The sequence below is a fragment of the Tenrec ecaudatus genome, chromosome 1, assembly GCF_050624435.1.
Source record: "Tenrec ecaudatus isolate mTenEca1 chromosome 1, mTenEca1.hap1, whole genome shotgun sequence".
Taxonomy (NCBI): Eukaryota; Metazoa; Chordata; class Mammalia; order Afrosoricida; family Tenrecidae; genus Tenrec; species Tenrec ecaudatus.
Genome location: NC_134530.1, coordinates 130,436,940 through 130,463,632, shown reverse-complemented (window position 1 = coordinate 130,463,632; position 26,693 = coordinate 130,436,940). Strand labels below are relative to the sequence as shown.

Genomic DNA, 26,693 nt, shown 5'->3' with positions numbered 1-26,693 from the left:
ATTGGATGGGACAATGCTAATAGGATACGTGGAAGAGAGGGCATTACCATTGTGTGTAAAGTGCACCCTTTCAGGAGCAGGAATAAAGACTCCCTCAACCAGAAAGAAAGAAGAACCAAGAGCGAAGCGTACCTGAGATCCCTGCAGGAAGAGGCGCCTAAATGATGAGCCAGAGCAGAGTATCTGCACTGCGGCCATGAATCTGAACCATGAGGCAGAGTCCTGAGCCTCCCAGCATATGCAGTGAATTAAGCTTAGTGCCTTCAGCAAGAGCATCGTGTGCAACGTGAGGGACCCTTTGTGCATGGATTAGTGCTAAAGGAGCTTTGTATCACCTGCCTGAGTAGGTCAGGGACCAAGAGACCAAAACTGAGAATAAACAAATTATATCTTTATACGCCAGATCCTGATTTGTATCCTATTGCAGCAGAACCCACTGCAAATTTGTCAATTCTGATTCATAGTAACCTATAAGGCATGATAGAATGGGTTCTTTGGCCAGTACATCTTCACAGGAGCAGACAGACTCACCTTTCCTCAAAGGAGCCCCTGGTGGTTTTGAAATAACAACTTTGGGGCTAGGAACCCAGCACATAGCCCACTGTGCACTGGAGTTCCTCTGGAAACTCTTAACTTCCCTACTACATCTCCATCAGTGGGAGTATGTTCTGTCACTCCTAGTGGCTTTTACCAGGTATTATCAAATCCAGCAGAGATGCAGAGTACCCTGGGACAGATGTCAAAGTAGCATACCTGAAGCTGGAAAGTGACTTCTGCCTAATAGGAACTGGTCTGACGCCAGGGTGGAGTTCGATTCTCATTACCTTTTCTGTAACCAGAAGAGGTCAGATATGCCCAGCACAAAATCTCCTCACTTCTAATATACATATTTTTCTAACATATACAATGTTAGGCATTTAAGAGTTTAGTTTGTCTTTGTGAAAGTATTCACTAACCTTTTAAATTCATCTTTAGAATATTGGATTAAAGAGGGACAATATTCCAGTCATTCTGGTTGTGTGATGTTTGGGTCCATGCAAAGAGGTCTAGCAGTGCATTTGGTTTATGATTGGGCTGATAACGGAAACATCAGTGGTTAAGACCCACCAACCATGAGAGAAAGACGAGGCTGTCTGCTCCTGTAAAGGTTTACAAACTCAGAAACCGCTTGTAGCAGACATCATCTGCCCCACAGAGTTCACCGACAGTTGGAAGTGACTCAGTAGTAATGAGTGGGTGGGCGATCAGGGATGGGGGCATAAGAAGGACCATGGATTTCCTAGTGATTCTTCCAAAGGGGCACCTGTGTGTAATCAAATAATGGAAACCTCAGATTTAAAAGAACCAAGCAAAGAAGTAAGTAATCATGGCCCACCAGCTAAACCACCAGCAACTGCATAGGAGAAAATGGAGACGATCTAGTTTGGTGAAGATTTATAGCCCAATTCAGATTATCTATTCCTATAAATTTTACACCCTTGAAAACCTTTAGAGGCTGTCTATGAGTCAGAATGAACTCATTGACAGTGGAAAGAAAGTTCAATCTAGGATAAGTTTAAACTTCCATACACTTTGGAATTAGATTTTTAAAATTATTATTATTCTACCAGTTCTAATGGACCAGAACACTGACGATGACTAGGACACTGTACGCCTTGGTAATGAAAAACTCTGCACATGATGACTTGATTGTTGAATCCCCCAATCCCTATAGAACCTTTGTTCACTCCAGATGGCTCTAATGTTTTGAAGAGGATCCTTTGCTATGGAAGCTGGAATTGTACAATGGTAGGGGTGGATACTACCCAAAGTAGAAATCTGCAAATCATTACTGATACGTATTTGTTACCATTTGAGAGTAGACACAGCATGCAATTTAACTGTCATTGATGCATAGATTCAGAAAGTCCAGGTGGGACTTAAAGGTAGTTTCTTGGATTGTATTAACTATAAAGAGTATAATGGATGGTAATTTACTTGACAGTATTAAAGAATGTTCCTCATCATTATTTTAATTCAAGATCACAATTATTTATTCCTCCAATATTGGGAACCTACATGTAGGCTTTGCATCAATGGAAACTGCAGGACATTGGGTAAGGTGGTTTTCTTATTAAGCTCAGATCATAATTGGACAAGGCTCCAGGAATTGATGGAATACCATTTGAAATGTTTTAACAAGCTGATGAGAAACTGGAAGGACTCATTCGTCTATGCCAGGAAATTTAGAAGACAGTTACTTTGCCAACTGATTGCAAGAGATTCATATTATGTGCCCTTTCCAAAGAAAAGTGACCCAACAGACTGCTCAAACTATAGAGCAATATCATTGATAATGCGTGCAAGTAAAATTTTGCTGAAGATCATCCAGAAATGATGGCAGTAGTGCACTAGTAGGGACTTGCCAGAGGTTCAGGCTTGATTCAGAAGAGGGCATGGAAGAAGGATAGCATTACTAGTGTCAGATGGATCTTGCCTGAAAGCAGACAAGACCAGATACACATTTACTGCGTTTTATTGGCAGTGCCAAGGCACCGACTGTGTGGAGCATAACAAAATGTGGACAACCAGGGGGGAGAATGGGAATTCCAGAACATTTCATTGTGCTTCTTCAAAGTTTGTACAGGAATTAACAGGCAATTGTGTGAACAGAAGAAAGGAATGCTGCCTGGTTTAAAATCAGGAAAGGTGTGCATCAGTGTGCTAAACCAAGTTGACTAGAGAAACAAATCCAGTGACATTCATATATGTGTAATGAATAGCTTTAGGAAAGCATTCCAGCCCAGTCCAACCCAAGTCCGTATTCTGATACTAGTCCATAAGTCCCTCTTCAGACTCACACAGCCACATGCAATGATGCAGAGGGAAGGAAGATCGCAGGCTGGTGTGTGCAAAGTCATGTGGATCCTAAATCAGTGGAAAATTTGTTAGGGCACCAGCAGGTCTTGGGATGCTCAGCAAGCTTAAAGGTGAAGACAGAGAGAGAGAGAGAGAGAGAGAGAGAGAGAGAGAGAGAGAGAGAGAGAGAGAGAGAGAGAGAGAGAGAATTCCATCTCCAGATCTCTGTAGATCTTAGTTGAACCTCCGAGGGAAGTCATCAGGTTGCAGCCTAATTGACAGGTTCAACCCATATCTTCTTATAGGTGTCGTTTGGCACAGAATCCTAGCGATTGCAATTAGCGTTGTATTCTCTCACCATACTTGTAAACTGATAAAAAATTAGAGCAGTTGGATTACATGAAGACGAATGTGGCATCAGGATTGGAGGAAGGCTTATTAACCTGCAATATGCACATGATGCAGCAACTTTACAGTGAGGAGTAATTGAAACATTTGCTGGTAAAGATCAAGGGATGCAGCCTTAAGTGTGGATTATGACTCAATGTAAAGAAGACCAAAATTCCCACAACTGGACCAGTAGATAATATCATGATCAATGGAGAGAAGATTCAAGTTGACAAAGATTTTTCTAAGTTGACTCCAAAAGCAATGCGATTGGAAGCAGCAGTCAAGATATCAAAAGGCATATTGTATTAGGCACATCTGCTGCATACAACCTCTTTAGAGCCTTAAAAAAAACGGCTATTGCTTTGAGGATTAAGGTGTGCCTGACCCCAAAGCATGGTATGTTTCCATTGCATCACAAGCATGTAAAGGACCGGTGAATTTGTCTTGGGAGTAGTATTGCCAGAGTGTTCCTTTAAGGCCAGGATGACACCATTTCGTCTTGCTTTGGGCATATTGTCAGGAAAGATCAGTCCCTGGAGAAGGACGTCATAGTTGACACAGTGGCTTCATCAATGGGCTCAAGTATAGGGACAATTGTGAGGAGGGCTCAGGACAGTGTGTTGTTTCTTTTTGTTCTGAGGTGGTGGTTCTATCTCTCTTGACTTTTCCAGAGAATTATGTGTTCTTTAATTTGCACCAAGTTAAGGTGGCATCTTTGGCATGCTTGCGTGACTCAAATTGCGTTCCTTTGTAATGTTCTTGAGTTCTGGGAATAAAGAAGCACTCTGAAGGGGCAGATCGCGGCTGTAAGGTGTGCATGCAATATTTCTGAACATTGGGTATAATTTCCGCAGCACAGTGCTGACTGCCACCACAACTGAGTGGGTGCATTGTGATGAAAACAAATGCCTTGGTGCAACTCGCCTGGCCCTTTTTGCATCAATGCAATTTTCAGCTTTTTAAAAACAAATTTCTTGTCTTTTGAAATAATCTAGGAAGGTTTTGCCTTTCCAAACCAAAAAAAAAATCCAGTGATCATAAGCTTCTGAAATGACCTCTCTGCTTTGAACTTAACACGTACAACAAATTCCCTTGTAAACCAGTATTTGATTGGATCTTTTTATGAAGCAACGCTAATGAGTGTAGGAGAATTGTATTACTGAGATAACGTGTTTTCAGTCATCCACTGATTAAAAATAACCCAGTTAGTCATGTTTTATTTGAAACTAGCCTATGCATGTTTGGGCTGGAACTATAGTTGCATTTTTCCCCATACATAGAAAACAAAAGTAGAGGGTTGATTATTGATTATAGATAAGATCAGCTTCAAAGGAAACTTCTTTGAAATGTAAAAAATCAACCACTTGGCTAGATTGGATTGAGTTAACCACCTGGGTAAATTGTGCCAACTGACTCAGTTGTTCATGATTGCAAGTGTGAACACATTTCCCCATCCAGGAACTACTAGGTGTTTACATCTCGACACAGTCGTCCCTCAAACAAATGAATTACATGTTGCCCTTCTGCTTCCTGGGCATGACACAAACCTGAAAATCGTGACCTCTAGTTTTAAACTTCTCCATTTATGCTCACTGTTTTCATTGAGTTGTTTCTCATTCATATTGATGCTACAGGACCGAGTAGAACTGTTCACTGGGTTTCCAAGACTGCACATCTTTACAGGTGCAGGAAACCTCACCTTTCTCCCTCAGAGTGGCTATTTGGTCGGAACTGCTGACCTTGTGGTTAGCAGACCACCTCATAACCCATTATGTCACATGGGCACCTTACATGTCACCAGGGCACACAGGACAAGCACAACACAGAAGGCCATTATTGTAATGTGTCCTTAGTATATATGGTGGCAGGGTGGGATCGAGGCAGAGGTGGAAGTCAGAAAGACTTACTGAAGGGATTTGAGTCTGTACTAATACCTGAAAACTAGCCCAAGCATGGTACTAAGCCATATGACAATTGTGTTAGATGAGCAGAGTCTGTCTATTCAAAACTAATGAATTACAAGACAGTTATTTTTTTAAAAAAATCATTTTATTTGAGGCTCATACAGCTCTTATCCCAGTCCATACATACATCCGTTGTGTCAGCCACATTTGTACATTTGTTACCATCTTCATTCTCAAAACATTTCTTTCTACATCAGCCCTTGGTATCAGCTCCTCATTTCCTCCCCCCCCTCCCCACCCGCTCTCCCCCATGAACCCTTGATAATTTATAAGTTATTGTTATTATTTCATGTCTTGCCCTGTCCGGCGTCTCCCTTCCCCCCCTTTTCTGTTGTCCGTCCCCCAGGGAGGGGGTCACCTGCAGATCCTTGGACAGTTATTCTCAAGGTGTCTCTTTTCTGGACGCTGTCCAGTTCTTGTCATAAAGTGTGGTCGCCTGATTGAGCTCTGCTTTCAAGCTATTTTGTGCAAAACCCAATCTATGGCCGAGTTTTGAGTGTTGGAGTAATGCCTATTTACATGAGGAGGTCGAGCATGGGGAAAGAAAACCTCTGGGCTAAAAGTTGTGGCTATTGAAAATTGAGACACACAAGAAAACTAGACTCACTGGAATGAGAAATTTCTAGAATTATCTTCCCAGTTCTTCATCACATCAAAGTATATGGAGCGAGAACTGCAGAGAAGCCACCTGCTGAGATGCACTGCAGCTCTCTAAGCACTTGGCAAGATGGAAATTTGACCCACTAGGCTTGAGCTTCCTGGAATGCATCTATTTGTCTCTTCCCCCATTATGATTGTGCAACATAGTTTCACAATAGCAAATCAGAGTGAGGCTATTGATGTTACTCAGGATTACAATAGGAGCAGAATGGCTTAATTAGTCAAAAAATTAACCATTGCAATTCCTATAAGCAAAAATGTACATATTTAAGGAGGTTTATTGTAACATTTATACTATTTATTTTATAATACACTAATTCGAATGTAAAAGTGAATGTAAATGACTAGAAATTAACATGCAATGTGAAGAAAAGTCCTTTTATCCTCTGCAACTGTAGCATTTGGCAGATTCAGGAATAAATAATCTTTTGTGGCAAGGGTATGCCTTATCAAACATATGCAGATCAGCACTAATTAATGCTAATTAGGGTTTCCTGTCTATCTAGTTGGAAAAACGTCCAAATGTTATGAAATCCAGTTAGTATGCCTATTACACTAATTGTTTTATATGGGGTGGTTCTTAATTAAAATATGTAAATTGACCTTAATTGCTATATACTAATGGGGGCTCATGTTATCTCACTAAAAGTGACAAGATGGTGAGGAGGGGTACTTAAATGACTAATTCTGATAAATCCTTAACTAAATGACCTTTACTCAAAATTAATTTTAATTGGAAGTTGGCAAAAGAAACATTTTCCTTCTTTGTTTCTTCTTAGTTTTAAGTATTGTAAGAATGTTAGTCTTCTTTGTTAATGCAGCTTTAGAGGCAGTTGTGGATTGTTAATTATACTTAACAAGCAAGTTAATTTTGCTGTTTACTGTTTATAGTTATCAGGAAGTTATTGATATCCTCATTTCTGTCTTGGGAAAAGTGACAATACTATAGGTGATTTGATGTAGTTACTTTGGTAGAATATGTTAAAGCTTGATGAGCTGGTAGTACTAATATCCAGTTGATTTACATGAGAATTAGTTTTTTAGGGAAAAATTTACAAGCATTAATTTATTGGAGTCAAAATTTGATTAGAAATACTTAGATTTAATAGAGTGAAATAATATCCTTGCATTATGCTGCTCATGGTTTTATTCCTTATTTAATTCCAAACAAATTAAAGTATTTATGACCAGAACTAGTGTAAATAAATTTAAATATTTTTATTTTTCCATTATGCCAAATCTAGAGTTATAGAAAGTAATTGAATTAAAGTATATATTTAAAATTATTCTGTTGCAATGTGAGAAAGCATTTAGTAAAATATTGTCATATAAATGGGTCTATAATAAAGATAGCAGTTTTTATTTGTCAAATGGAAATCTAATATCTTTATTCTTTCTTCAGGACATTGTGACAAATGTTTCCCCCAGAATCGTCCGGGGAACCACCTCTGGCCCCATGTATGGCCCTGGACAGACCTCCTTCCTGAATATTGAACTCATCAGCGAGAAAACGGCTGCATATTGGTGTCAAAGTGTCACCGAGCTAAAGGCTGACTTTCCAGACAATGTAAGTGTGATTTAACGTCTAAAACAAGAGAACTGGCATAAGTTGGGGAATGTTTATTTAAACATCCAATCCATAGGCTTATAAATATTAATGTGTATAATATATTTTATTAAAGAAGCTGCCAGTTGCTTTGCTGATGCACAGAAAGATAAAGACGAAAGGAAAGCTCAAGAGCTCATAAACTCCTCACAGTGCCGGCTTTGTTGTGAATGGGCCGTGTCCGTGGAAGAAGCATGTGCAGCGCAGAAGGAAGAAAAATGAAATACTCGTTTTCTTGAGTTGGTTTCCACTGTGTGTGGCTGGTGTTTATAAAGGCGATGCCCCCAGGAAGACATTACAGGCTGTAAATCATTTTAAATGTAAACCGGAGGCAGAATATTTTTGGATAGAGTTTATATATTTTCAATAGAAAATCCTTTTAACACCTTTATTCAAAATCAGCCAACTATCATTTATATAGCTTAAAACAAACAAATTATGTATAAATGTTAGGGCAAAATCAGACTTCTAGTTATTGTTAGGTGTCATTGAATCTAGTTCAACTTCCAGTAACCCCAGTGACAGAGGAAACTCCATTTATTTGTGGATTTTAATGTTTTGGGCACTTTTTAACCTAAGAGATAATATTTTAAAAATGTAATAGTCTAGTTAGGGTTATCATTATGTATTATTTCTCTTTTCTTTCTCTCTCTCTGTCTTTCTGTCCCTGTAGCTATCTTCCTCTCTCCCTCCCTTTCCTTGCTCATGAGCCCTTGGTAAATGGAGGTTTAGGTTTGAGTCAATTGTGTATTTATGCTGTTTGAGAAATTGTCTGCATTGCTCTTCAGAAGCAAAAGGGAACACTTTTTCCCTAATGGTTAATATTACCAGTCACAGAATTTTACAAAGAAATTTAGATACCATATTAATCCCACACCACAAAGGATTTCCTCCTTTCTCACTCACTACCAGCCAGCGACCCTATAGGACACAGCAGACCCACCTATGGGTTTCCTATAGTGACCTTATAGGACATAACAGACCCGCCTCTGTGGGTTTCCTATAGTGACCCAATAGGACATAACAGACCCACCCCTGTGGGTTTCCTATAGTGACCCTATAGGACACAGCAGACCCACCTCTGTGGGTTTCCTAGAGTGACCCTATAGGATACAGCAGATCTGTCTCTGTGGGTTTCCTAGAGTGACCCTATAGGACACAGCAGACCCACCTATGTGGGTTTCCTAGAGTGACCCTATAGGACACAGCAGACCCACCTATGGGTTTCCTATAGTGACCTTATAGGACATAACAGACCCGCCTCTGTGGGTTTCCTATAGTGACCCAATAGGACATAACATACCCACCCCTGTGGGTTTACTAGAGTGACCTAATAGGGCACAGCAGACCCGCCTCTGTGGGTTTACTAGAGTGACCTCATAGGACACAGCAGACCCGCCTCTGTGGGTTTCCAGAAGCGCACATCTCTACAGTTGCAGAAGGCTTCCTGTGGAGCTGTGGGTGGTTTCAGATGACTGGACTTGCGGTTAGGAGCCCAATGTTAACCAGTATGCACAGGGATCCCTGGGTGGTGTAAGTAGTCAGAACACTTGACTGCTAATTAAAAGGCTATTTATTTGACTCCTAGAAGAACATCAAAACAAACAAACAACCCTAATCCTCAATTTTTGTATAATCAGCCATTAAAAACTTTATGAAGCCATAGTTCTTTCTGACACATGGTGCCCTGTGTTGGGAGTCCTTTCAAGGGCAACTGATTTGTTTCAAAATTCTGTCACCATGAAAAAAAAATATATATCACATAGAACCAATTAAAACATTTTCCTTCAGACCGCCTTCAGAAGTGAAGTGAATTATCAAGAATCTATTGTGTTTAGTTTATTAGGAATTTTTTACCTTCTAGACCTGATGCTACAATGATCTTTATTTGCACAATATGCGATTCATTCTATATCACAATTATGGTTAGATATTGTGTTATTAAAATCCCACATCTTTGGGGTAAGTATGTCTAAGAATGACATGAAAAAATAATGATCAGCCATAAATATATGAATTTATCTAAATTTTGGTCTATAATATTAAGAAATATAATTATATAATACTCTGTGACAGACACTGTTATTAATGATTTATATACATTTAATCACATGTAATCTTTTTGACAACCTTATGAAATTCATATTATTTTTCCTTTTTCATAAATGAGTAAACTGACAGACACAGATTAAGTAACTTGTCAAGATTACACAGCTCATATATGATAAAGTCAGAATTAGAACTTGAAATATGCGTTTAGCGTACATACCATTGTCTAAAGATAATATTCGCTAGTATGGCTGCCTATGTTGCAGTACCATTTCACGCTTTAAAAAATTCAGTATAACTTAAAAATATTATTGTGAATTAGATGGGGTTTCAATATTAGGTCACCATTTTTACATTCAATAAAATAAACGATTTACCAAACCTCCAATTGTTGTTGTAAGATGCCGTCAGCTCAACTACTCCCACAGCACAGAGGCAAACACTGCCCAGTTCCGCACTAGTCTCGCTATTTTTCTTATGTTCAGTCCCGTTGCTGCAGCCACTATGTCAACCCATCTGGTCGAGGGTCTTTTTCTTTGTCTACTGTTCCTCTTCTTTATCAAGCATATGCTGTGCTACTCCGGGGCCTGGTCTCTCCTGACAACATACCCAAGGTACACGAGACAAAGTCTCCCCATCCTTGCTTCTATGGAACATTCTGGTGGTTGGTCTTCCAACACAGACTTGTTTATTCTTTTGGAAGTCCCTGGAATGTGCAGTATTCTTCCTTAGCACCTTTATTCAAATGCATTGATTTCTCTTTTGATCTTCTTTATTCAATATCCAACTTTCACATGCATATGGATCAACTGCCTTTTGATCTATGTACAAGTTCCTCATGAGCACAATGCAATGTTCAGGAATTCCCATTCTTCTCAAGGTTATCTATAATTATTATGGTCTACACAGTCAAGTGCATTGGCATAGTCAATAAAACACAAATAACTCCCTGGTATTGTCTGCTTTCAGCCAAGATCCATCAGCATCAGCAATACAACCTTTGTTCCACGTCCTTGTCCAGTCTGGACCTCTGGGAGTGCCCTGTCAAGGACAACTGCAAATGTTATTGGATGATCTTCAGCAACATGTTTGCTTTCATGTGATATTAATGATATTCTAAAACTTGAGCTTTCTGTTGGGTCACTTTCCTTTGGAAGGGGTAAATTATGGTTCCCTTCAACTCAGTTGGCCAAGTAGCTGCCTTCTGAACATCCTGGCATAGACAGGTAAGCGCTTCTGGTGCTTCAGCAGCATGTTAAACCATGTGTATCGATAGCCCAGCTTTCCTACGAGCTCTGGTTTCGGCAAGTGCTTTCAGTGCAGCTTGCGGTTCTTCCTTCCTCCACCACTCTCCTTGCTCGGATGCTCCCTGTTGAAAGGCGGGACGTTGACTGGCTGTTTTGGGTCCAGTGACTTTCTGAATTGTCCTCCTCTTCTGTGGATGTCCTGGATTATTCAAGATTTGACCCAGAGCCTTTCAGTGTTGCAACTGAAGGCTTGAACTTTTTTCTTGAGAGCTTTCAGTTTAAGATATATTGAGTGTGTTCTTCAAGTTTTGATTTTCTATTGTAACTCAAAAGTCTTTGAACATGTCATTATAATATTTTTGTTTGTTTTCTCAAACTGCCCTTTGAAATTTTGTGTTGAGTTCTTTGTATCATCCTTTCATCCAAGATCAAGTTTTATAGTCGCTTCTGAAATCTCCTTTGATATTTTCTTTCTTTTTAATGATTTTTTCTTTCTTCAAGAAAGGTGTCTTTCATGATCTCCCACAGTTCATCAGGTTCTTTAGATGGTCTCAAAATTCATGTGGGCTATATTCAAGGTCATATTTTTCCCTTATGGGATTGTTTGAATTTTCTTTATCTGCAACCTGAATTTGCATGTGAGCAATTGGTGATCTGTTCCACAATTAGCCTCTGGTCTGGTTTTTAGGTGGTCCTCCCCCCCAAATGTAGTCAAATTAGTTTCTGCGAATCCCATCTGGAGAAGTTTATACTCACAGTCATTGTGTGTGTTCTTCAAAAGGAATATTTTTGATGAACAATTAATTGATCTTGCTTAATTCTAACATTCAATCTCCAGGTTAGTTTCTATTACCAAGATGATATTTTCCAACTCCCATTCCTTCTTTATTTCCAGCGTTTTCATTCCAATCACCAATAAGTATCAATGCACCTTGCTTGCATATTTGATCAATTCCCTGAAAACATTGGTAAATTAAAAAAAATTCTGCATCATGAACTTTAGCGGTTGGTGCATAAATTTAAATAATATTTGTATTGACTGGCTGTCTCTGTCATCTATTTCCAGACAGTATTGTACTTCATGACAGATCTTGAAATGTCCTTTATTACAATGAATACAATGACATTTCTCTTGAATCTATCATTTCCAGCATAATAAACCATAAGATTTGGGGATTCAAAGTGCCCAATACAAGTCCATTTCAGCTCACTAAGGATATCTATCATTATGTGGTACACTTCACTTTCAACAACTTTCAATATTTCTAGATTCATACTTTGTACATTCCAAGTTCCAACTTGGAATTGTGTGCAACGGTGTCTCCCCACTTTGAATTGTGTCCCATCGGCAAGCGACAGGTCCGCAGGGCTTTACTCTCACTTGCTTTACTCTATTCGCAAACCTGTGGTCGATTCTGCTTTGAGACAACCGCTCCTCTTCAGTCAAATTATGAGAGCCTTCTGATCGGATGGGCTCCTCTTCTGGCACCATCTCTTGTGCTTACGCCTTAGACCTTCAGCTGTCTGACAAGGTTGCTATGCTATCCTTCCGGTTTTCAGTGGCTAATTCCTGAGAAGTGGACAGCCTAGTTCTTCTTTTACTCTGTTCTTGGTCTTGAAGCTCTGCTATACGCTGTTCACTCCGGGTAACCCTGTGGATATTTGAACTATCAGTGACATAGCTCCTAGCGCCGCAGCAACACACAAGCCATCACAGTTCAGCCAACCGGCAGACAAGTGACGAAACCTCCCGATAGCGTGTATCATCTTTCCCATTTACCAAATGACTCCAGTCTTCTGTCAAGCCTAATACTTCCCTGCCCCTTCCCCACCTTCAAACCCTTCTTTCACCTTGAATGCCTTTATCTTGATTTTTCTGGTATAGCATTGGTCAGTATTACTTGATGGTGCAACATCAGAACTGTATGGAACATCATTTCCCAAAAATGACTTCAGTAGTAGTTAATTAAGCTAGTGAGAAGGTCAGTGGCTTGGATTCAGCAGCCGTTCCATGGAAGACTTGGGCTGTCTACCCCTCTGAACACTTACAGGTTCGGCATGCCCAGAGGGCGCTGCTACTTCGTTCTCTTGTGAATCAGAACGGACTCGGTGGCGATGAGTTTGATATTTGTTCCTTTCAGTGTATCTGGGGCAACAAATCCCTTTCCTGGAAACTATCCATGGGTTGTTTTGAGCAGGAGTAAGATGTTAAAATAAGAATAAGGAATTCACTAAATGGAGAAGAAAGCTGAGAGGAAACCTTCATTTTGTGTTTCCATGACAGTTATATAGAAAGAGGGGACACACATTTTCTCCTCAACTTCTCTGACAATAATGTTCTCCTATATTGTTAGTTTTTTCCCCTGAGAAAGCAGTTTGTGCCTTCCTTATGATTTCTTCCTCATTTTGATAATACTAATTTTTCCTTTCTCTAGTGCTTGAATTAATTTCTAACATCTTATACTTATATAGAGTCAGTAGAAGTTGGAACTGACTATAAAGAGCACAACAATATATCAAAGACAACCTTGGAAATACAATTAAAATAGTGCTCTCATTGGAACCCATAGAAATCATGGGGGTACACCTAGATATCACCATGCTGAGAGTAGAAACTCCCCCACTGTTTTGGAATTACTCTGAAGCGAAACCCAAGGAGCTGAAGGAAAGGTGACCCTTCATTCTCCAAGTTTAATTATCACTCTCGCTGGCGTTTTCCCACATCATTCTCAAGTGTGGGGCTGCCACCTTTAATGATAGGGATTGGATAATTCAAGCCACAGAGGCAGATTCTGAGCAAGGACCAACTTTACTGAAAAATAGGTTGTGCTGAAGAGACTTATGAGCGTACTTTTAAAAGTTCATGGAAAAATAAGACGAAAAGCTAGCGGATTTTTTCCAGGGACGTTCCATGCCACCCTTATAGCCCCCTTCCGCAGCCGGCAGTATCGCTGTTTCAGAGAAAGTAGCCATGCGTTGACCATCTGCCAGAGGAATGCGCTGAGACATCTGAGGGATCCTGATTGTAAAGACAAAACCACCTAAAACGTTTCTCAATTATCATGTCATGCTAGATACATAGTAGGCTCACATTCGACTTCCGCCTGCCTCACACGGCTCCCTCCTGTACATCGGTGAATTCAGTACAGCACATCAGCCATTGCAGGGACAATGTGTTGCTCATGGAGAGGTTTCTGTTCTTAAACTGAGTTTTTGCAATGCGCATTCAGTAATGTGCGGTATAATTAGGGCTTACAGAAATCGATTTAAGCGAATCCTTCCATTCTCACTGCAGAAGTCTAATATATCATATAGTTTACGTTTGGCAAGAAAATGTACTTAAAAAAATACATGCTCTGAGTTGTCTAAATGCACTGAATTATCAAGGAAAGACTGACATTTTCTATTATTTGTGCTACTAAAGTAAGAGTTCAGCACAAGATAGAGAATCAGTAGTGACTCAAGTGGTGAAGAGAGGGAGTGATGGCTTTGTTAGAAAAATTCATAAAGAAAGAACAATTGATATGTAAATATACTTCTATTACAATACGCTTCATTTCTGCTTAAGCCTTTTCTCAGTTAATTACTGTGAGATCAACATTGTACCCACCACATTCAGAATGGCTCCAAATTAGTTGATCTTCATCAACCTACCTGAGGTTTTTTTTCATGATACGTGGCTTCTAAATGCAAGATGCAGGCTACTTTACCTTTTGCTTTTGTGTGTGGTTATGGACCTCTTTGACAGGCTGGTAAAGATTAAGAACTATTTTTTTTCAGACTGATAGTTTTAGATATACCTTTATTACTGAAATCATAAGATTATAAAAACATCTCATTGTGTTGAAATAAAATTACTAAAAATCGTTTTAAGCATATGCCATAATCCTACGTGTCACACATTACTAAGACCTTCAATGGCACATTCCAGGAGCAGGCTTCATATCTTTCATCATGTTCTTGTTGTAGTTGGGAATACAACTGCTGCCTGGGGGTACGCGCACCATCTATACTGTCCTGTGATTTGTGTTGGTCGAAAGTTATAGGTTCTGATAATATTACCACCAGTTGTTGGCACCTTAAGGAAATACTAAATTTTAGTGTGAATACGAATAAATTTAGTCAAAATAAATGTTTCTGTTTCCCCCCACCCAAGTCCACTATTGTATTGTCAGCAATATCTGTAAGATTGGCACTTTGAATCCCAGCTGCTCTGAGAGAAAGCTGAAATGTTTATTCTCATAAGGACTTACAGACTCGGCAGCAAAGACCCTATGTTCTCTCAAGAGGTCTGTAGAACCTGGGTCCAGGAAGCCCATATTCTGGTTCTCCCTGAGCATTTCCTGGAGAATTTAGAGTGTTCAATAGTCCTGGTCGTGCAGATGGTACACCCTCAGCTGTTAACGGAAAGTTCTGCAGCTTGAAGCTGCTAGATGTTCTGTGTGAGAAAGCAGTGGCAACCTGCCTCCTTAAAGATTACATCTTGTCACATTTTGTAAGACTATTTTACTCTGTTTCTTGGGTCACTAAGATTCAAAATCAACTTGATGGAAACAAATGAACTTTAAGATTTTATGTCTCAGCCAGTCCATGATTATTGTTTGGTGATGGATGGGCTCAAGCTCCAAAGAGAGACTCTCTCACTATTCAGAGGTATGGAGAGGCTGAGAAACTGCGGGGAGCCCATCTGAGAGACAGTATTTTATCATAATTGGTGCCTTAACTGATATGAAGAGAACTGCTTCTTTTAGCAAGTGGAGGGGCCTGCACAAGAAAGTTTCCACCAAGCGGGGTCTTTTGGGGTCACCTGTTAGTAAGAGACAATGAGGATGGCTATCCAAACTGCTGAAAGTCATTAACGCCAGGACACTGACATACCCAAGGCTCAGGGGAGAGAGCAGACAGGATGCCCAGGCCTCTGGTCAGCTGTGGGTCCCTGGCTGCCTGCAGGAAGGATGCCATTTAGGAGGATCCAAGGGCACCCTCAGAGTGCCTACTTAGCTGCAGAAGACATTTGTGGAGAATTAATTCATGCCCTGGCCTGTGGGTGCTGTAGAGTTGGTTCCAACTCATAATAACCTGATATCAAATGAAACACTGCCTGGTCTTGTTCTATTTCCACAATTGTGGATCTGTTTGATCCTGTTGTTTCAGCTATTTTGTGAATCCAACCCAGTTGGAGTATTGCTCCTTCTCTTTTGCTGACCCTCAACTTTACCACGCATAATGTCTTTCCCCAGGGTCTGCTCCTTCTGATAACATGCCCAACGTAGGGAAAGTCTCCCTATCCTCCCTTCTAAGGACCATTTGGAGTGTACGTTTCCCAAGACAGAGCAATTGTTCTTCTTGAAGTCCATGGCAACTTAATATTCTTTGCCAACATCATAATTCAAGTGCAAACATTTTTCTCAGGTCTCCATTATTCATTGTCCAGCTTTAGCAAGCATATTAGACCATTGTTAATACTATGGCTTGGGTCAAACATCTCAAAGTTATAATTTTACTATTCATAATTTTAAACACATATTTTGAAGAAGATTTACCCAATGTGTACTTTGATCTCTTAACTATTGTTTCCAATGATCACTGAATGTTGATTCAAGCAAAAGGAAATACTTGAACATTTCAAACTTTTCTCCATTTATCAAAATATTATTTATCAGCCCAGTTGTGAGTAGTTTGTTTTGTCTACATTGATTGTAGCCCATGCTGGAGGCTGTATTCTTTGACTTACATCAGTAGGCACTTCTAGTCCTCTTGGTCTTCAGCCAGCAGACCTCTGCCATCTGTGTCACACGTTGTGAAAGCCTTTCTGAGTCCTGGTGCCCTGTTCTTTATGCAGCCAGTTTCTCAGATTAGGTCTTCGGCATGCAAATTTAATAAGTTTGGTGAGAGGGTACAACCCTGATTCATGCGTTTCCTCATTTTGAACCATTCAGTGTCTCTGTTTTGGTCAAAGAACTGCCTCTTGGTCCATGTAGAGGGTCTGCTTGAGCACCATTAAGTGTTCTGTAATTTCTATCCTTTGTAATGTCATTCATAGCCTTGCTGTAGGTAAGTTAATGTTGAAATTTGAGAATGGTTTCAATTAATGTATACATAGGAATGTGTAAATACTGATTTTTTTCAAGGATTCCATTTGAAATGATTGAACAATAAATCCCTTAGAAGCACCAGTCAAATTAATCTAACAATGCCCTACTGAGTTGCCAAATTGCTGGAAATGACCCCTTTAATATGTCAAAAGGCAAAGACATCCCTTTGAGGACTCACAATAAAAGACGTACAGTCATGATATATAAATATGTGTGCGTATATGTCTAATTTTTATATCTAAATGCATATATATGTGTGTGTTTATATTTTTACAGAGTTGGGCAATAGATGTACTACATACACAGCCAGCATTGCCCATGCTTATGATGACATATATTATTAAATGTCTGTAAAACCCTTGCATTACAACTATTTGCTATGAACATCTAATGCATACCAAAACCCTTGCTAAGGGCTTTATTTCTCAGTAAAGCAGTGGCCTCCCTCCTCTCTGTTTGTTATTTTTCTCTAGGTGCTGCCTCATAACTATCCACTGTCATTACCGTGGTGTTAATCCATTGCATTTGAAGGTTTTCTCCATTTTGCTGAACTTCTACTTTTACCAATATGATGCCCTTCTTCAGGGACTGGTCCTTCCTGGTAATATGGCCAAAGTCTGTGAGAAGAAACCTGGCTATTCTCATAACTCTCATTTTAAGAAGTGGAAACTGGTGGTACTAGAAATGGAACTATTTACATCATACATTGAGGAGTATTACATCTGAGTCTATGAAGTATGAGACATTAAGAACACAGACTGTCCCCATCGTCTCATCGTGTCACTGTAACACACTGGATGACGTACAGCATCCTCTCACCCACTCAGATCACTAATTGGATTGAGCTCATTTTCCAAATAAATACAAAAGGCAAGCACACTGCCATTGTATTAATTTTGATTTATAACAACCCTCTAAAATTGAGTAGAACTGCCATCGTGGGTTCCAAGACTTTAAATCTTCATGAGAATAGCCAGTCTCGTGTTTCTCTCTGGTAATGCCTGGCAGTTTCTAATTGTTGCCCTTTAGGTTAGAAGCCCAATAGGTAAGCCATTAAGCCCTCAGGTCTCCTTGTCTGTCCTTAAGATTCTCTCAATAGAAGAAATAGAGTAAAATAGGAAAAAAAATAGTGGGGGTTAGTTGATAAAGTTTTTTTTTTAAACAACCAACTCATATTTTCTTCATTAGCCTTTTTCATTAGCCAAGTAATCAAGAAAATCCTCATGTTTCAATGGTTAAGTGCTTGGTTATTAATCAAAAGTACCACAGTTGGAATCTACCAGTGACTCCATAGGAGAAAAGACCAGGGGACCTTCTCCCCCAAATATTATAGTCTAGAAAACCTTATATATCAGTGAAATTTAACTACTCTCAGCGAACAACATAGAAAATAGTGCCAGTGGTCAATTTGCACCTTGGTTTGACCTGGAACATGGCCTCATTGTTGGTTGTGTGTGTGTGTGTGTGTGTGTGTGTGTGTGTGTGTGTGTGTAAATTGAAGGACTGAGTCAAATTTTAAGGTACTTCAAAACACAGGACTTTCTTTGCACATTTCCCTCATGCCCCTTACCCTATATCCTCAGTGAAATCTAGCCTTCTCCACCAGGCCTGACTGAGAAGTCACCTTACTTTCTTTAGAATGCTTGTATAAGTTCTGCCCACTAGAGATATTGGGATATTTGGGGGGAGAGGGGATTGCTATTCATGCATGCTTACACAAATAACATTTTAAACCATTTTAACTACCATAGACTTATTTTTTAGATTAGTATGCAGTTGATCTTTCTAATCACCACTTTTTTGCAGTAGAAGGATTATTTTTAGCTCTATCTTCATAACATAAAGAGGATATTTCTTGTAGAGAAATCTTGTGCTTCCTCTGGAAATGTTTGGGCTTGTCATATCCCTGTCTCTCTCCCTATCTCCATGTTGACTGACATCCATTTGTGCACTAGCCCTGGTCGTCAGTGGGTAGGAATCAGACTGTGAGTGCAAGGTCAACAGTTCAAAGACACCAGCCGCTCTGCAGGACGGAGTTGGGGTTTTCTACTCCAGTGCTGAGCTACAGTCTCTGGAACCCACAAGGAAACTTCTACCCTGTGCTATAGGGTCTCTCTGAGGCGGCATGGACTCAATGGCAGTAAATTTGATATTTTTTGAGAGCGAGCAATTTCTTAACATGACTCTTTCATGTTTCTGTACCTGTCACCCAATGATTGGGTAGGACTATACAAGCAGGGGATATGTAACACTGAGATTGGGGATTGGTCAGGTTTTTTTAAGCCACTCCCTGGCTGTCATAAAGATGAGCTATCATTGAAGCAGAGAGCAGAGAGAAATAGTAAGGACCTTTGAAGAGTACATTCAAGTTCTCAGTCTGTCGTGGCTGATGCCATCGAGATCAGGTGCCTCAGAGCAGATACAGAGACTCAGCAGAGCAGTACTGAGACCAAAGGTACCCTCTCTTCATCCGCCCTGAGACTATGAACCTATGGGACTGAGTGACAGGCAGGCTGACTTTCTGGTCCATGGAGGCAAAGGTCAAGGGACCATAAGGCTGAGAGAATGAGGAGCAGAGAGAGATTTGGTCGAGGAGACCAGTGACTATATCTGTACTGTTTGCTGATTCTGACTTAGGGTAACCTTTTGAAAATTGGACATCGAATAAGGAGAACTGAAGTAGAATTGATGTGTTTGAATTGTATAAAGAATTGTGATAGTACCATGGACTGCTAAAAGGACAATAAGTCTGTACTGGAAGTAGTACCACCATGATGCTCCTTAGCGTCAAGGATAGGGAGACTTCATCTTACACACTTTGGACATGTTGACAGGAGACCGGTCCCTGGAGAAGGGTATCATGTGTGGTAAAGTGGAAGGACAGTGAAAAGGAGGAAGGCCCTCAAGGAGATGGAGGGACACAGCGGCTGCAGCTATGAGTTCCAGCACAGGAACAGTTGTGAGGATGGCACAGGACTGGGGATTATTTCGTCTGCTGTGCATAAGGTTGCTATGGGTCAGAACCTAGTCAAGTGACACCTAACAGCAACAACATTGGCTTCCCTAAAAGAGCCCCTTCATTTGGAGTCTCACCTGGGAGATGTGTCTGGCCATTGCAATGGATTATCGAATCGAGCATGGACATCGTGTGGCACAAGAGGAGTGGTCAGATGGGTAAGGAAGGCCGGAGCATAGAGGCATGCCTGACTTGCTTGACAGCCATAGCGGAGCCAGAAGAGGTCAGATACGCTACCTCCATTGCTGTTTGTTGCAGAAGGTTTTCAAAGGAAGATTAGTACACCTCGCATCCCTGCCACCCTCAGAACCCGTTCCATTTTATACGCAGGACCAAAGTAGTGATTTTCTGTCATCCCTCATGAATGCACAGACACTTACTATCGAGACTCCCTTATTTGCCAAAAACCAGGAAAAGTCTTCATCCACATTATGTATGAATTGAAATTAGCTCAATAGAAGTGAAGGATAGTACTTTATTGGCTTTAAAAATACCCAGATAGCTTGCTAAATAAAGAAATAAAATGTTTCAGAACAGTAATGGACAAGAGGAAGAAAGGATGCACGAAACAAAAATAGCCTCTGCCTACTTATCCCAACACGCTCCTCTCTTTAGTTTCCCAGAGTGGCTGAGCAAGTAGAGACTTCAACCTGCCCGCTGTGTGATACCACTTCCTACTTCTCAAGGTTTCTTTGAAGATGAAATGTGACAACATAAACATAATGTGTTTGACATATTGCCATGACATTGTAAATGCTCACAAAATCATAGCTCTTTCTATTCCTGTGCTTAATTGTTTAGTTACAATGTATTCCAGATAAAATCATAATCCAGATAATTTTGTGTACATTGTCTTAGTTAATATTATGTTAGCAGAGGTCTATGTTACTACATAATCAACACTGTCTTTTTTATATGTATATGATTGAATTATTATAGCACTATTAGTTAATTTGTACCTAACTTTCTACCTTTTGACTATTTTTGTTTGTTTGAAATTATTCGTTACAATAAGTGATAATATATTTAAGAATTTAGGTTTGATTCTTTTTACAACAATATTTTTCTTTACAATTGTTTATGAGATGGGATTAGGTGAGCTAATAGTAACATCATGTATATGGCTCTTACGAGATATTGCCTAATTGATTTTTAAAGCATTTATGAGTTAATAGTCTATATAAAAGACATTACTTAAGACATGATGACCTAATAAGAAATTAAAGACTAACTCATTAAATATGCTTTTTAATGATTTTTCTGAATTTAAATTAATTATATATCATATAGTAACTGAGTTCTCCTAACTACTGGTCTAATGTTTTATTCATTATATTTCTCTTGTTTTAAGATCATTCATTCATTTAAATTCAGTACTCTATAAACACAAAACTTACATAATGGCACTTAATCTCTTACTATCAGCATACAAAGAGAGATATAAAGTAATAATGTGTTTAACTCCACAAACAAAGATGGCCAAATATATATTAAAGTCTATATTACAGTTTAAAATTTCATGCATTATTTTGGACCGCCTGTGACCAACTATTTCCTTGAGTTAGGATAGTCTTCCTTTCTGGGACCGTGTTAGCTATGTGGCGTGATGGTAACTGGTTTATCTTTCAAACGGAAGCAGCACAAAACACAGAAAACGTGAAAAAAAGGCTGTTTTCCAGACCCTGAAAGCCAGGCACACAGAAAACAGTGCAATAGAAAACAAATGAGACGACCCTGCCTCTCATTTCAATCCATTGCCTTAGGAAGCTTCCAGGTCACAGTGTGAAGGGAAGAGCCCATATGAGATACAGAATATTCCAGAGGTGAGGAGACAGCTTCAATCCAGAAATAGTAAGATGGCTGAAGTTCACAAAACAGTGATGGACAGAAAAGAGATACATACAGCGTGAACTCTAGAGATCCATGGAGGGCTGCTTTGAGTATTCAGCAGATTGGAGCTCAGTTCCTGTAGATGCATACACTACCAGAGACTAAAGAAAGCTTATGGCAGAGTATTAGAAAGAACACGATTAGGAGATCAGATAAACCTCAGAACAATGGCTCTTCCTGCCAGACAGATTGGGTGGTGTCCATAGACAAAGCTTGATTCTGTTCTGGGGAATAGCTATCCCTAGACTAAACACCGCATTGATCGTAACTCACAAACCTTAAACACAACCACTGAAAGGATCAGCGCCTAAGTCTGGAGCCCTGGTGGTGGCACAGTGCTTATGCATTAGGCTGTTAACTACAAGCTAAGCAGTTCTAAACCACCAGCTGCTCCAAACCATCAGCCACTCCTAGGGAGAAAGAGGAGGCTCTCTTCTCACATGCGGAGTTACAGTCTTGGCAACTCAAGGGGGCAATTCCACCCTGTCCTATAGAGTGGTTATGAGTCAGAATCAACTCTATGGTGGTTCATTTGGCTTTGGCTTGTGTCTAAAGCACTTAACTGTGACCTAAGACAAGGTATAAGGAAGTTTATAGGAACACAGAAATATCCAGTACTAAACAATGCCTAGCACGCCATAGGAAATTACCCAGTGTGAATAAAGTCAGTAAATACTCGATGTCTCATTAACGTACTGCCCTCCAGTTGATTCCAACTCCCAGACACTTTATAGGGGTTTCTGCAACTGCAAACATTTATGAGAGCAGATGGTCTCAAGCTCCCCCTCAGAGCACACGTGCAGTTTGGGTGCCGACGTTGTGGTGAGCAGTTAGATGCTTAACTGGCAGCACAATATCCATGAGAAAAATCAGTCAATGAAAGCTGACCCAGAATTTATGTACCAAGGCTAAAAAGAGCAAAGACAAAATATTATTATATTTATATCCCATATATTCAAAATGCTAAGTTAAGGCATGAAAAATAAACAGATCTAGATAAAGTTTAAGAAATGAAAAGCATATAAAATGAAAAAATACAACAAACTACATAATATAAAACACAATACAGCATGGCCTCTCCTCTTTCTTTTGTAATTTGTTCTGTTGCCTTTTAGCTAAGAATAGTGTTTCCCCAATTCAGATACATAACATCTAACACTCTCAGACATGTTACAAAGTACAGGACTATGGGAGTGGTGATGATACATTGACTTTAGATTATTTCTTGGTTTAAAGTAGCTCATTAATTAGATAGGCAATCAACACAATATATAAATTCCATATATTTAGTCCAGCGCTGATTAGATAAAAAACAAAAAAAACACAAAACCCTCTAGCAGCTGAAGAGACTTGTTGCTCTGGGTGAAGTCACAGAAAGTCAATTTAATGATGTTTTATATCAATAAATATTCTCTTTTTATGAAGAATTCATCACCTAATGAATTGTCTTAAGGGTTTGGAAGCCTGGAGCAAGGATTATGCAAAAATTGAAATAATTACTTAACACCTATTTTTCTCCTCAAGCCCCTAAGATATATCTGTTTTTTCCTTCTACTTAATCTTGAAAACCAAAACTCCAAAACATCTGCCACTGAGTCAATTCAGAGTCTTGTGGATTCCATATATTTTGACCTTGAAGAACCTGGCTACTCCATTAACTATAAAACAATCTTAAAGAGAACCTCGGTTTTATTAAGATGATAAAAATAGGAGATGGTATAAATATTGTTTCATGTAAGATTATATGTGTTCCATTAACTGTATTTCAAGCAGTCCTATTTTACTTTTTGCTTTGCTGAGAAAAACCTTTTTATCTCCTCCAGCTTCCTTTCCGTCCCTGGAATGGACATTTTATCCTTTTACGTTGTTCTCACCAGAAATTGTCTTCAGAGACTCATGCTTCATAGGGAACTAATTTTCTATTTTCTCCTTAAGTCTTTTAAGACATTTACTTAAAAGCATGTTCTTTAAAGCTATTCTTTAAGATAGCTTCAACATTGAAACTAAGTATTATTTTAAGGGTTTGTCTACTTTAACAACTCAGTTTTTACTTTTTAAAATCAAGGTTTATAGCTTGGTAATGTATACTGTTTAAGCAGAATCTTAGACTGTATCTCTGATCCAAAGAGGCAAGACACATATTTTTGAGTAAATCATCTAAAAGGAGATTGGCCCATGGGAGAGTATATATATATATATATATAGAGAGAGAGAGAGTTTAATTTCCATGCAAAACAATCATGCTCAAAATTTTACAAATGAAAAATGGCAAACAAAAATTTGTTGTTTTAAAGTCAATTCTGACTCCTAGTAACCTACAGAAAAGACTAGACTTCCCCCAGAGGATGGTCAAGGCTGTGATGTTTTTGGAAACATTGCCGAGTCTTTCCCACATGATACAAACTACAGACTTTTGGTTTAGGAGCCAAGTACGTAACCACTATGTCACCAACATTCCTTTTACTGACTTTAATAGAACAGTTATGTAGGTACACCCAGAGCCCCTGAGGTTACTGAAAGTGTACATATTAGACCACATGCCATGTTGTGGAGAGAGTTGTTTTATTGGCAGCTGCAGTTATTAACTATACAGATCGGAAAGAAAAGAGGAATGAAATCCATCAGCAGGAGATCATTGTGGTTCTCTCTGGTAGGGTAGTAGGTTACACCTTAGACTGCTAACTCCAGGCTCTGTGGTTCAAACTATCAGCTGCCCTACTAGAGAAAGATGATGCTTTCTACTCCCTGAAAGATTGACAATCTTGGAGACTCACGGGAGCAGTCTACTCTTTCTGCCTCTACTCTGGCCCTACTTACAGGATCCCTATGGGTCAGAATCAACTCCTTGTTGTTGTTTTGTTTGTTTGTTTTAGCTTGTTTCCTACCATCTTGGTTTAAAGTTTGTTTCCTACTTTTCAGTTTGATTCCTACCATCTTCTACCAGATCCATTTTATAACCAAATTGGAAGGAAAAAGGAAGGCAACCAAGCAATCAGGCAGCCAGAAAAGAGAAAGAGAAGGACAGTGAGGCAGGAAAGGAGGGGCCAAAGAAATGGAGAGATAGAAGGAAGGAAGAATGGGAGAAATACAATAAATAGTTTGATAGCAAGTCTTGATTCTTAAGAAAAATCTGAAAAAAAGTTAACAAAGGTTTGTTAGTCCGGGTAGACTAGAGAAACAAATCCAGGGAGGCTTATATGTGTTTAAGAAAGCTTTGTAACAAGAGCAGTTGAATATTGAGAAATCACCCCAGTCCAGTCCAGATCAAGTCCGTAAGTGTAATATTAGCCCACATGTCAACCCCAGTCTATAAAGTCCTTTTCAGACTCACACAACATGTGTTATGCAATGATGCAAATGCAGGAAGATCCCAGGCTGGTGGGTGGGAAGTCTTGTGGCTCCAGTGGTAGTAGAAGCAACTAATCTAGGGCTGGTGTGAGTCGCCACGTGGCTCCTCCAGCTTTAGGGCTCTGGCTCCATCAGGGTAGCTCCATGTGTCTTGTCAACAGGAATATCTCCAAGGCAGTGAACGTGTGTCCTGCCTCCAGCAAGTTATTTACCTCCATAAGACTCCAAATGAGGTCATCAAGCTGCAAGCTGATTGACAGGCTAAACTCCACCCCTTCACGCTTTAGTCTCAAAGGGACAACAGATTATGTAACTACCAAGAAAGGTGTTTTAGGAACCCAATATGTAAATGATCTCTTAATTTTATATATGGTTTTCTAATATTCAGATTTGAACTTTTCTGCATTGACATTATAACAAACTTGCCAATAATATACGAGTATCATTCCCATTTCAGAGTCGGAGATCCAGATGATATTAATTCATTTCCTAGCATATTTCTCAGTGCTAGAATATAGAATTGATAATAGAAGGGCACGCCACACAGCCCCAGCATGGTCCTATGAAGCCATACTGCCTCACAGTTGGTCAATCATTCTTTTGAAAGTTAAGGATCAGAGTATTTAGAAATGTCCATGTAGGATTCACTTTTTTCTTTCACCTGGATTGTCTTCCCCTACTGGCGGAGGTGTTAATGAGTAGAGAGAGGAGGAAAAGGAATCAGCCAGAGGGATTGAAGAATCAAAGACCTAGATAATTCACAAACTGGAAAATGAGCTCCCAGCTAACCAAGGCTCCATTGTAAATAGGATAGAAAGAATTTATGCATCCCTGGCACTGTCCTCAATAGCATTTGTCCCCAACTGAAGGAATGTATTTGTGAATTTCACACTTGGCTATTTTTTATCCCTTTGAGATGCTTTTTCTGAACTAATTACCCATTGTGTATGTGAAGCAAAGAAACACCTTATCACCAAATTCATTTCTAAGGTGGCTATGTCACTTTGCATGTTGCTAAATGCCTAGAACATTAATAAGAAATGAGTGAACTTTTATTAATATAGCCTCTTTGGGGAATTTCTGATCTATGTACTGATCACCTATAAGGAAATTTTCTTTAATATTTATTCATGAAAAATTTAGAGAGGTAACCAGAATGGCTAATCTTTTTATACTAAATAATTCAATTCAACTTTGTGTTGCTTTTTGCATTTGATTTTTTTCCCTTCACAATGGGTTCTTTAAACCCTCCCACCAACATTAAAAATGACTGGTGACTGTTTTATGCTTGGTTTAATTTAAATGATCAATGTATTTATGGCCATTGAATGATGTAAAAGTGACAAGTCAGGGGTGTCGGACCTCTCCCTTCATGAGGAGGGAGCATTACCTTCACCATGGGCAGCACCATCCACGACTGAGTCCTATGAACTGAGGTCAGACAGGCTTCATCGCTTTCTCGCTCTCAACATTTCTGCCAGTCCTGACACCAATTCTCCCTCCACAGAACTCTCTGCTTCGGTGCCAAGTTTAGTAAGTCATTACAGTGGCCACCCAGGACTCACAGACCATACTCATGATCCCGGAGGC

General features: G+C 39.5%; 1 protein-coding gene across 1 annotated transcript in view; it reads left to right on the top strand.

The window, feature by feature from the left end:
- DPYD (dihydropyrimidine dehydrogenase) overlaps positions 1-26,693 on the top strand; it is a 1,117,227-nt gene that overhangs the window by 619,230 nt on the left and 471,304 nt on the right. Inside the window, exon 14 of the mRNA XM_075558725.1 lies at positions 7,255-7,419. Within this exon, the coding sequence (XP_075414840.1) occupies positions 7,255-7,419 (165 nt within the window). The remainder of the gene's footprint in view (positions 1-7,254; positions 7,420-26,693) is intronic.